This window comes from Nicotiana sylvestris, chromosome 3 (genome assembly GCF_000393655.2).
Source record: "Nicotiana sylvestris chromosome 3, ASM39365v2, whole genome shotgun sequence".
NCBI lineage: Eukaryota > Viridiplantae > Streptophyta > Magnoliopsida > Solanales > Solanaceae > Nicotiana > Nicotiana sylvestris.
The window spans coordinates 138923195-138936004 of record NC_091059.1 but is presented as its reverse complement, the minus strand read 5'-3'; the positions used below and the strand labels follow the sequence as shown (position 1 = coordinate 138936004).

Here is a 12810-nt window from a genome sequence, read left to right as displayed (position 1 = left end):
TAACTTACCTTTCAGTTGTATTGTTCTTGCCCACCCAATAGCAAAATCGTCCAAGGTTTTACTAGGCAAATAGCAGAAGACTGCAGCCCTGGATTCTTGCTGCTTGGAAGGTTTGTGCAACTACTTCAAGAGGTTAGTGCTTCTAATCTCGTTATTATTGCGTTGTCTAATTCACATGTATTTGATGTCTGGTTTGTATGCTTGCTTCCGCTGCATATGTTCTAACAATTTCAACTCTTTCCAATTACTTTAAATTTAAGGAATTACTATACATTTTATAGAGAAGTTTTCTGGAAGACAAAGCAGATGTGAATAGTTATTTTGAAGTGCTTGAGGTGTTTTTAAAGTTTGAAGAATGTTTATTTAAAGAAATAGAACCAACAGACACATTGAACCAAATTTGCATGTCCAAATCACCCTTGAAACGCCTAAGAAGGTGGCACTCTTACATTGTGTCATCTGAGATACTATTCTAAATGCGAATAATATGAGCAAAAAGAGATGCATCGTAGTATGCTAGGTTGGTGAAAGGCATGAGAAAGATATGGACATCTGTTGCAAGATTGCATCTTTACTCTTTTTTTATATAAGGATCAGCTTTGAATCTTTACTTTAGCCGTAAAGGTCTAAGTTTAGTCCCTATACAACATAGCTGAGATAATTATCTGCTGATGTTCTCAAAATCGCAAGTTTCAGATTGAAGCACTAACGGGCTGAATCATCATCATGTGGTTAGGTAAACGATAAAAGTATGTAAAGGTTAATCGTTTTTTCTTTTGGCATGATTCAAGTAACGATACATAAACGTAATGTTATTCCATAAGTGGTTCTACTCTTAGCAGTTAAGAATGTCCATATTATTCATTCCTGTAAATAATATTCAAGCATGTCTAAGTATGTTCCTAAGTCTCTATTGAGGCGTACGATAAAGACGTTAATTTTCATACATATTCATTTACTACCGAGTAACAATCTGACCGGTCGTTTTGAACTCTAACACGTCGTTCGACGGTTTGAGGCCATGAGCAGCTTCACTTCAGGTATTATGACTTGTGTGCGTGTTCGGAATTGAAACTCGGGAAGTTCAAAGTGGATTTAGAAAGAGAATTCTCATTTCAGAAGCGTTAAGTTGAAAGAATCTGACTAAGAGTTGATTTCGAGTAAACGATCTCGTAATCAGAATTTGAAGATTCCAACAGATTTGTATGATGATTTTGGACTTGGGCGTATGTCCGGATCGGGGTTTGGATGGCCCGGGAGCATTTCGACACCTATTGTGGAAGGTTGGCATTTTGAAGGAATTTCATAAATTTGGGTTGAAGAGCATTTCAATATTATTGATGTCCGTTGATTCTGAGTCTGACAATAGTTCTGTATGGTGATCCTAGTTTTGGGAGCACGTCCAAAAGTGGATTTGGAGGTTTGTAGGTCATTTTGGGGTCATTTGGCGAAAGTTAGAAATTTGAAGGTTTTTGAGAAGTTTGACCGGAAGTGGACTTTTTGATATCAGGGTCAGATTTTGATTCCGGAAGTTGGAGCAGGTCCATAATATTGAATGTGATTTGTGTGCAAAATTTGAAGTCATTCCGGATTGATTTGATATGTTTCGGTGCAAAAATATAGTAGTTGGAAGATTTGAAAACTCATAATTCGATTCGATGTGTGATTCACAATTTCGGTGTTGTTTGACGTGGTTTGAAACCTCGACTAAGTTCGTATTATATTTTGGGATATGTTGGTATAATTGGTTAAGGTCCCGAGGGCCTCGGGTGATTTCGGAAGGTTAACGAAATGGATTTCGGACAAAGGGAGCTGCTGTAATTTTCTATTGCAGAAGCTGTTCGCTAGAAATTTCTGATGCATGGAACCGACTTTGGAAGCTTATATCTCGTAATCTATAAGGAATCCGAAAATTATCAAAACATGAAAGTTGTATCCCTTTGATTCTAGTTTCTAGAAAGTTAAACCATTCATCATTTGGACATTTGTATAGAAAGTTATGATTGATTGAATGAAGGCTGGTAAACCAGTTTTGGGCTTGAAAATTTTGAGACAAGTCACATTTCACATATGCGACTTACCTGGACAGAATATACATGTCCGGAGTCCGACATTTTTGTTCATTTTTAGAGTTTTAGACCTCGATTTTGGATGATTTCAGAGGCATTTTTCACGAGTTTAAGTTGGGTAAGTATTCTTTATCTGAAATTGATTATATTTCATGATTCCCTACTCATTTACATCATAAATCCATGAATTTATGGAAGAAAAATTAGATTTTTATCAAATATTCCAAAAATGAAAATTTAAGATCTGAAAGGCAATCCGATGTCGGAATTCGATAATTTTTATATGGTTGAACTCGTATCGGAACGGGTGTTCGGATTTCGTGAGTTTTTTCGGGATTCGAGACGTGGGTCCCACTGTCAATTTTTTTAGTGAATTTCGGATTTTAATCCGAAAAATTTGTAAATTCATATGGAATAAAATCCTACGATTTATATTGAGTATATCGAATTGTTTATGACTAGATTTGAGGCTTTCGGACACGAATTCACAAAGTAAAGATTTATTGGAATCTTGAATTTGGTTGCGGGGCGAGGTAAATCTTCTTTCTAACCTTGTAAGAGGGAATTAACCTCGTAGGTAAAATAATTAAATATGTGCTCCTATTTGTGGGGGATACGTACTCACGAGGTGACGAGAGTCTGTGCGTAACTATTATTATGCTTAAGTCCAGGTAGTCTAGGACCTAAAAGCATGCTTTACTTGTAATATTTATAACCGTACTGTCAATTTAAATTGCTTAAATCACGTCAAACTTGGTAAATAAATTTCTAAAGGGTTAAACATCACTTTCTTGACTGTTAAAAGAGAAGTTGTCATTTCCTTGGGTAATTGTTTCCCTAATGAATTCTTGATTGACTGTTTGAATGTATTTATCTTTGTGTAACCGCGTCGCATATATGATTTGCGAGCGGAGTAATATTTTATTTATATTTGACTACGTCGCATGTATGATTCGTGAGCAGGGTAATAGATGCATCTATGGTTCGCACCATTTGACCCTCTGGCAGTGCACAATTTAAATATTTGTTGGATCGGACCGTACGAACTCGGCATGATTTGCGCATGACTTGATTGATTGTTTTGGGATTATTGATAATTGATGTGGCCTCATTGGCCGGAGATGTAAATTGTTAAAAGATGAAAATAAGTTTGAAAATTTCTATTAACCAAAAAACTGTACCTGCTTCAGGCTTATTGAGTTTGTAGTCACCTTATAAAAATCCATAATTTTTTACATTATTGGTATTTTATTATTGGACCACTAGTAAGTGTGAGCACGTGATTTTCGCCCTATATGAGAATCACTCCCAAAAAATTCAAAATAAAACAATTTTTCTTTGTGTGCAATGTTTGTATTTTTGTGGTATTTTTGTATAATTATTTGTATTTTTGTCTATGCATGTTTATTTGTTTAAATTAATAAAAATATAAAATATGTCGCATTTTCATTTAGTATTTATTTAAGTTTGTTTTACAAAAATTAGAAAATCATAAAAAAAATAATGTACGTTGCATTTTTAGCATTTAACGTCTAAATTGTGCGATTTTATCATTAATTGTTATTTAAATGTGCGATAATAGTTATTTGGAATTAATTAGTATTTTTTATAAGTTAATTTAGTTTATAATTTAATTTAGAATTTTAGTTTTATTAACTAGGAAGTAAAAAAAAAACAAAGAAAATCGGAATTAGGCCTCTTCTTCAATTTTGAACCACAGGCCCAAATATACCCAACCTTCCTCTACGACCCGGTCCATTTCAAACCGGGTTGACCCGGTTCATAACCCAAATACCCAACACCCCCTATCTTACACAAAACAAAAAAAAACAAAAAAAAAAAACCCTAACACTAACCATCCCCCCCTTCCTTATCTTCTTCTTCTCCAAAAAACACCCCAAGCTCCCCTCCCATGGCTTCCCCCCGTTGTTGCTGCCCTACCCCTCATCCCCACGACCACCCCCCTCACAACCACCCCCATTCACACACAGACGCATCAACACATACACACACATACACAGCAATGTACACACACACACACTTCGTCTTCTTCCTCACCTCAAACGACCTCCCATGGCTGCCCCTGCTGCGCGTCTCCTTCTTCTTCTCTATCGCTGCTGCTGCTTGCTTTTGCTACGTCCAACCATGGACGAGCTGCAGCTCATCGCTGCAACCACTGCTTCCGTTTCTTCCAGCTTCGTCATCGTCGAGTTTGAGCTCGACACCCATGGCTGTCGCTGCGTCTTCTCCATTCGATGTTGCTGCTACTGCTGCTTCTCCATCGTGCCAGTGTTGACCACTGCATCTTCTTTGTTGCTGCTCCGTTATGCCACTGATGTTATGGCTGCGTCCGAGCTGCTGCGTCTTCTTCAGCTGCGTGCTGCTGCTGCTTCTTCTCCTACGTTGTTGTTGTTGTCCGCTACTTCTTTCTTCAAGTTCTTCGTCTGTCCGTTCGTGATCGTCTTCGACGTCAAATGGTTTTGGTGCGATATTTGTTTCCGGGCAGTTTTGTTTTCGTTCGAGTTCATTCGTTCCGATCCGGTTAGTTGGTTTAAGTTTCGTTCCCGTCCGTAATTTGTTTGATATTTTTCAGATTTGAAATCAAATATGTTTGATATTAATTTCATGTTCATCGTTTTTCAGTTTGTTTTCATTCTTTTTTATTTTTAGGTAGAAATTGATTAGCTTAATTTTAATGTTGCTAGATTTAAGTTGAAGAGTCAATTAATTATTTTTCAGTTTGTTTTAAAAGATTTAAATTTAATATAGAAGAGTGTTAGTTTAAATCGCTTGAATCTGTTGTTTGTTGTTTAATATAGATTTAATTCGTGTTCATTTTGTTTGAAGTTCGTTTTTAATTCAGTGATTTAATGTGAAGTTATGTTTTGGTTTTTAATTTTTTTTTTATTCAATGTATCTTTGTTATAATTTTGTTGGATTTAATTTAAAAAAATATCAATTGATTATTTGAAGTTTAGTAATTTGAATATATTTATTTGTTTTTTTTAAAGTTTAATTCGAGTTTAATTCGAATTTGAATAAAATTTGCTTGTTATTGTTGTTGAATCTTTTCATTTATGTCCATACTTTGTTTGATTTTTCTTGAATCCGAAATTAGTATAAGTTTGATCTTCTTGTTTGTTGATTATCATTTTTGATTATTTCTTCAGTTTGTTTCATGATCTTGTTTAGTTTTAATATAGAAATTGTTGGTTGTAATGTTGTTAGATTTAATTTTAAGTTCAAATGATTATTGAATTTAGAAATCTGAATATACTTGTTTGTTGTTGTTGTTGTTGAATCTGGAAGTAGGTTTGTTTGTTGTTAAAAAATATTGTTCAATCAAAATAATTTTAGTTGTTTCTTTGTTGTTCATCATTTAGTTTGAATTTGTTGTTGAAAATTGTTTAGAAATTGGTCATATTTGCTGTATTTTGGTTGAAATTGATTAGGTGAATTGGTTATAGCTGATGAGGGTAGATTGGTAATTTGCAGTACGTTCAGGGGTAAAATGGTAATTTCAGTAAGGTTAGAGGGGTATTTTTGGAATTAAAATTCTGAACAATTATTTATTTTGAGTGCTCTGTCAATTAGGATTAAAATAATATTAAAATAATCAAGCATGGGGGACAAGACATAATGGGAGGGGGGAATAATGTATTTGTTTAATGTAAGCATGGGGAACATGACATAGTGGGATTGCGGGGCTCAAGAAAAGTTGTTTAAATAAATAATAATTGTATTTTTTATGTAGTAGTGGGTTTGGTAGGAGAAAATGGTTGTTTTATTAATTGATTAAAGGGTTTGGGATGTGAAATAAATAGAGGAGACTTGATCAGATTTTAAAGAAGAAAAAATAGATAGAGAAAAAAAGGAGGGAGCTGAATATTTAAGAGAGAGAAAAATTCCGAAAATATTAAGACTTCCAAAAATACAAATAAAAAGATTCTGGAAATTAAAATAGTGAGTAGTAAACACCTTATATACAATCTAAATATTCTGATATACGGATTCAGAAATCAAGGGTTAAACATTAATTAGTCTTCCAAATCCGAAAAGATTCTCTTTGCTTCTGTCCGTCGATAATTGTTGGTGTTTCTGGATTTTTATCTTGATTTTCAAATCTGTCACTGGGATTTCTGTTGATTGGATTGCTGGTTATTATTGTTGTTGCTGTGTTACATACTACGTTGATGACTTTCTTCTTCTTATATTGGCAATATCAGGTACACAACTGTAATTTTGGCATTTTGTAAGCTGAAATGAAGAATGAAATGTTGAATTTCTAATTTAGCTTTTTATTTTTTTATTTTATTTTTTATTAATTGTATTTAGGTTATTTCATGTATTATTATTCTGTAAATCGCCGTCGTTTTGCATAACTAGACATATTGTAGCGATGTATTAAATAATGCTTTGCTTTAACCTGATTATTAGGTAGTATATATTTAAGCAAGTTCATTACTGATTAAACTGTTTAATAATTAAAATGAGAAGAAAATAACGTAAATAAGACTTTATTAAACCAGCTTGGCAAAGTTGATTAAGTTCACTATTTATGAAGGCTTTAATATTGTCAACATTAAGTTAATTGAAAACACGTAACTAAATTTAGTTAAAGCATGAATTTAATTTAATTTTGCGAATTAGGCATTATGGTGATTTGAGTTAAAACAAGGCGAGTTAAGGTTAAATTAAATAAATTCTAGAAATATGTATTAGTAATTAAGATTGTTTCTAATTTTCAGTAGTTAAAAAAATAATTAATTTCAATAGCTCAAGTCACCTAACAATGTAAGTTTAATCCGGTTAGGGGATAATTAGTTTTTTTTTATATTATTTGACAATTCCATATTGTATTTATAATTACAATTTTAGTAATATTTCTTTCCGTTAACATTTGTCTTAAACTAGTATTTAATATGTTATTTTTAAGTATGTAAAAAATTGATTTTGTATTTATAGACAAATTTAATAAAAAATGTAGTCATTTTAAGATACTCATAAAATAAAAGAGGCTTTTCAACAAATTAAAAAAAACAATACAGAAAATTGCAGTGCCCTCAAGTATTATTTATTTATTTTTTTTAAAAAAAAATACTTAGATTCCGGGATGGGCTGTTTAGTAAATTTCACGGTCCTACCCAAAAGTATAATAACGCGTAGTCTTTTGGCGCATATTTAATAAGGTTATTTTCTTAAATATGGGTGCGCATTTATGTAACCCAAATCCCGATCTTGACAGAGTCAAAATGCATCAACAAATCACGTGTACACTGGTTGTGACGTGGTTCGAGATGCGTTTTCACGACGTTGCAATTCTTGTATAAAATAATAATAAGAATAATGATAAAAGCGGTTTAAAGCTAAATTTGCATATAAGTTCTTAATTGTTTAAAAATCAGATAAATAAGCCAAATATAACAGTTGAGCGACCATGCTAAAACCACGGAATTCGGGAATGCCTAACACCTTCTCCCGGGTTAACAAAATTCCTTATCCGGATTTTTGATTTGCGGACTGTTAAATAGAGTCATTTTTTTCCTCGATTCGGGATTAAATTGGTGACTTGGGACACCCTAAATCTCCCAAGTGGCGACTCTGAAATAAACAAACAAATCCCGTTTCGATTGTCCTTTAATTGGAAAAACTACTTCACCCCTCGCGGGGGACGAAAAAAGGAGGTATGACAGTAAGTGTCAAAGTCGACCTCTCGCCACTAATTCTTTGAGGCTAGACTGGATACTTACTGGGTACGCGTTATTTTGGTACTCATATTACACTTGCTGTGTATTTTTGTTGCACAGGCACATGTATGTCAAGTGGCCTCGTTGGGTGCAGCGACATGGTTGATACGGAGACTTAGGTGAACTGCATCTCTCGAGACGACCCGTAGCTAGCAGAGTCAAATTTAGAGTATTGTATTTTCTTTTCTGTCCAATTTGTATTCCGGACAGTTATTGTATTACATTTTATTTCCTAGAAATTTGCTCATGCACTTATGACACCAGGTTCTGGGATGACTATGAGATTATTTAGTATTTAAATTTGTTAAATACATCATTATTTACTAGGTTAAGTTCATTATTTATTGTTTAATGTAAGGAAAAGAAATAATTTCAAAAATACTAAAATAAAAAATTAATTAACTTCTTGGTATTGGCCTGCCTGACAGTGGTGTCTGGCACCATCACGACCTTTAGTGGATTATGGGTCGTGACAACAGAGCTACGGTCGGTCGGGCAGTTACCACCGGTTGGGCAGTTATGTATTATTATTTACCACCGGTTGGGCAGTTATGTATTATTATTTACCACCGGTTGGGCAGTCATGCATATTCATTTACCACCGAGCTATGGCCATTTGAGCAGTTATACATTTACTACCGAACTACGACCGGTCGGGCAGTCATGCATTTAATACCACGCTACGACCGGTCGGGCAGTTGCCACTGATCAGTTGGGTAGTCATGCATCATATGATATGGATAATAGAAATAGTCTTAAATAGAAACATTATATATGTAAGTATAATAAGTATGCATATACAGTGGAACTTCAGAGATTCAGGTTGATTCTTATATGTCTTTAATTAATATTGACTTATTGTTATGTTTCAGTTTTGCGTTACATACTCAGTACATTATTCGTACTAACGTCCTTTTGTTCCTGCAGGAATAGATAATCAGTTTGATGAGCCCTCATAGTAGACGAGATTGACATTCAACGAAGGATCGGTAAGACTCCACCTTATTCGGAGTGCAACCGAGTCTATGAGTCATTGTATCAGAGTTTTGCTACAGACTTATGGGTAGGTCGATACCCTGTCCCATTTGATGTCAAATATTCTTAGAGACTTTGTAGATAGATGTTCATTTTGTATAGTATGTCAGAGGCCTTGACGGCTCATATGTACACATGTTTTAAATACGATGGTTCATTGATACAGTGTTTGCCCACTTATAGCTATAAATTATGAGTTGTGGCCATGTTTGCCCATGATAATTACAAAAAAAGAGTTACAAAGTGATTTGCTCGGGCCGGTGCGGCACCGGGTGCCATCCACGCCTCCCCAAGTTTGGGGCGTGACAGTTACCTTAGTTTAAATCTTCAAATGAAAAATAGATACAACAACAACAACAACAATCCAGTAAAATCTGACTATTGAGGTCTAGGGAGGGTAGTGTGTACGCATACCTTACCCCTACCCCGGGAGAGTAGAAAGGCAAATGAAAAATATATAATCAAGTGTTTATCTATAGGCCTTATAAATTGCATGTGACTTATAACAACTACAACAAGAACAAGAACAATAACGACCCAGTAAAATCCCACTAGTGGAGTCCGAGAAAGGTAGTGTGTACGCATACCTTACCTCTACCCCGAGGGGGTAGAGAGGCTGTTTTCGGTAGACCCTCGGCTCAAGAAGATGAAAAGATACAATATATCAGTACCATCAATAAAAATCATAGAAAAAATAACAGCATCACAAAGACCAGAAAATAGATGAAAAGAAAAATAGTAACCAGTAGATAAAGCCTGACACTAAGAGGAATAAAAGAGTTGTGTGAACTCAACACTAACCACTAGCAGTCTAAGACTAAATCTTAACAGACTAGCCTCACTCTGGTGCACCGTAGAAATATGCACAACTACCTCCTAAAATGCTCGACCTCCACAATTTCCTATCTAGGGACATGTCCCCGGTAATCCGAAGCCACGCCATGTGCTGCCTGATCACCTCTCCCCAATACTTCTTGGACTGCCATCTGCCTCTCCTCATACCCACCAAAGCCAGCCGCTCACACCTCCTCACCGGAACATCTAGGCTTCTCCTCTAAACGTGCCCGAACCATCTAACTTGTTTCTCGCAGCTTGTCATCCATGGAGGTTACGCCCACCTTCTCTCGAATATCTTCATTCATAATCTTATCCATCTTAGTGTAACCGCACATCCACCTCAACATCCTCATTTCTACTACTTTCATCTTCTGGATATGTGAGTACTTAATTGGCCAACACTCAGCCCCATACAACATGGTCAATCTAACCACCGCTCTATAAACTTACCTTTAAGTATCAGTTGCACTTTCTTATTACACAGGACTCCATACGCTAACCTCCACTTCATCCACCCTACCCCTATACGGTGTCTGACATCCTCATCAATCTCCCTAGCCCCTTGTATAATCGACCCAAGGTACTTGAAATTGCCTCTTTTGGGTATGACTTGTAATTCAAGCCTCACGTCTAATTTCGCTTCCGTCGACTCGGTGCTGAACTTGCACTCTAGATATTCCATTTTAGTCCTGCTCAACTTGAAACCCTTAGACTCAAGGACCTGTCTCCAAACCTCCAACCTCACGTTGGCTTCGCTTCACGTCTCATCGATTAGAACTATGTCGTCAGCAAATAACATACACCATGACACCTCCTCTTGAATATGGTATGTCAGTGCATCCATCACCAGGGAAAATAGGAATGGGCTGAGCGTAGACCCTTGGTGTAACCCCATAACAATCAAAAAATTCTCCGAGTCGCGTCCCACTGTCCTAGCCCCAGTCTTATCTCCATCATATGTATCCTTAATCACTCTAATGTAAGCAACTTGCACACCTTTTGCCTCCAGGTATCTACATAGAACCTCTCTAAGAACCTTGTCATATGCTTTCTCCAGATCAATAAACACCATATGCAGATCCTGCTTCCTATCCCTGTATTGTTCCACCAACCTCCTAATAAGGTGGATAACTTCCGTGGTAGAATGCCCATGCATGAACCTGAACTAGTTGTATGAGATAGACATCGTCCTTCTCACCCTCAATTCTACCACCGTCTCCCAAACTTTCATGGTCTGACTCAGTAATTTGATACCCCTATAGTTATTACAGATCTGGATATCACATTTGTTCTTGTACAACGGAACCACCGTACTCCACTTCCACTCCCCTGACATTCTCTTTGTCCTGAAAATTACATTAAACAGCCCAGTCAGCCACTCCAAACTTGCTCTACCCACACACCTCTAAAATTTTACCAGATTTCGTCTGGCCCGCTAGCTCTGCCCCTACTTATAACAATTACGACTTATAAATCGCATTCATCAATTGAGACTTATAAGTATTGCGACTTATAAATCACATTCACCAACTGCGACTTATAAATCGCACGACTTGTACGCATTCATCAGTTGTGACTTATAATTTGCATTTGATAAATACACTTATAAATCGCGTGGATTAATGCGTTACGCGTATAAGCCATTGTCACACCTCCTTTTTCCGCACCCGCTAGGGCGCAGGGGAGTTTTTTCCAATTAAAGGACAATCGAAACGGGATTGGTTTATTTATTTCAGAGTCGCCACTTGGGAGATTTAGGGTGTCCCAAGTCACCAATTTTAATCCCGAATCGAGGAAAAAATGACTCCATATTACAGTCTGCGTACCAGAAATCCGGATAAGGAATTCTGTTAACCCGGGAGAAGGTGTTAGGCATTCCCGAGTTCCGTGGTTCTAGCACGGTCGCTCAACTGTTATATTCGGCTTATTTATCTGATTTTAAATACAATTATGAACCATGTGCAAATTTTATCTTTTACCGCTTTATTATTATTGTTTTTAAAAAGAAATGTGAACATCGCTTAAAACACGTCTTTGGACTGCGTCACATGAAATGCACCCACAATCCGGAACGCATTTTATTTGATATTTTGAGATTTGGATTTGGGTCGCATGAAATGCACACTCAAGCTTAAGAAAGTGAATTATTAAACACGCGCCTAAAGAGACTATCGCGTTGTTATTTTGGGGAAGCCGTGAAATTCGCTAAACGACCCTCCTGAATTCTAAGTAATTTTAAACAAGTATTTACTGAGGGCCCCGCAATTTGTATTTTTATTTGGCGAGGCTCATCTCATTCTTATTTTTTAGAGGAATTTGCAACGTCGTGGACATGCATCTCGAACCACGTTACAATCAATGTACCCGCGATTTTAGAGACATATTTCAACTCCGCTGAGATTTGGATTTGGGTCACATAAATGTGCACCCGAGTTAGGGAGAATAAATTATTAAAGGCGCGCCTAAAGCAACTAGCGCATTATTATTTTGGGTGGGGCCGTGAAATTTGCTAAACGGCCCGTCCCGGAATCTAAGTATTTAATATATACATGTAGAGGGCCCCGCAGCTTGTATTTTCTATTTGGCGAGGCTCGTCTCATTTTTATTTATTTATTTTTTTTTCTTTTTTTTTCTTCTTTTAGAAATAGGACAAGGCTAAAATAACTATGTTTTTTGCTACTTCGCGAGATCATAGGTTATAAATTGAACTTATTTGATGAAGCGAGTATTTTTCCGCGGAATTAAAATTGCTACTATAATTTCAACATTACTACCACATGTATAAACAACTTTTAAAACAAACTAAATAATTAACACCTTTCAGAATATGTGCAAACCCCTATTATGACAAATATTTGGATAACAACAATTTAACACGAAGAAACAAAACGGCAAATAGCTACTTAAAATAACGAAACAACGGGAAAAGACATTCACGGCCAAATTTCAATACCATACGGAGTTAATTATCAAAAATAGCAATTCGCAATCGTCATGTATATATGTCTCGCGCAAATTCGCGTACTATCCGCATGAACTAGGATTATATTTCAAACAAACACCTATACATATTACTAAACAACAAACATGAAGAACACGGGCAGAGATAACCTACTTGAGAT

The 12810-nt window shown here is 36.0% G+C and overlaps 1 protein-coding gene across 1 annotated transcript; it reads right to left on the bottom strand.

The window, feature by feature from the left end:
- Nucleotides 1-10445: 10445 nt before the first annotated feature.
- On the bottom strand, nucleotides 10446-10844 carry LOC138888082 (secreted RxLR effector protein 78-like). The gene has a single exon (XM_070169889.1). The coding sequence runs from the start codon at nucleotides 10842-10844 to the stop codon at nucleotides 10446-10448; it is 399 nt and encodes a 132-aa protein (XP_070025990.1).
- Between the last annotated feature and the right edge of the window lie 1966 nt (nucleotides 10845-12810).

What these genes read in the sequence shown, in the direction of transcription:
- LOC138888082 (XM_070169889.1), bottom strand. Translation starts at nt 10,844, where the DNA reads ATGCATGGGCATTCTACCACGGAAGTTATCCACCTTATTAGGAGGTTG.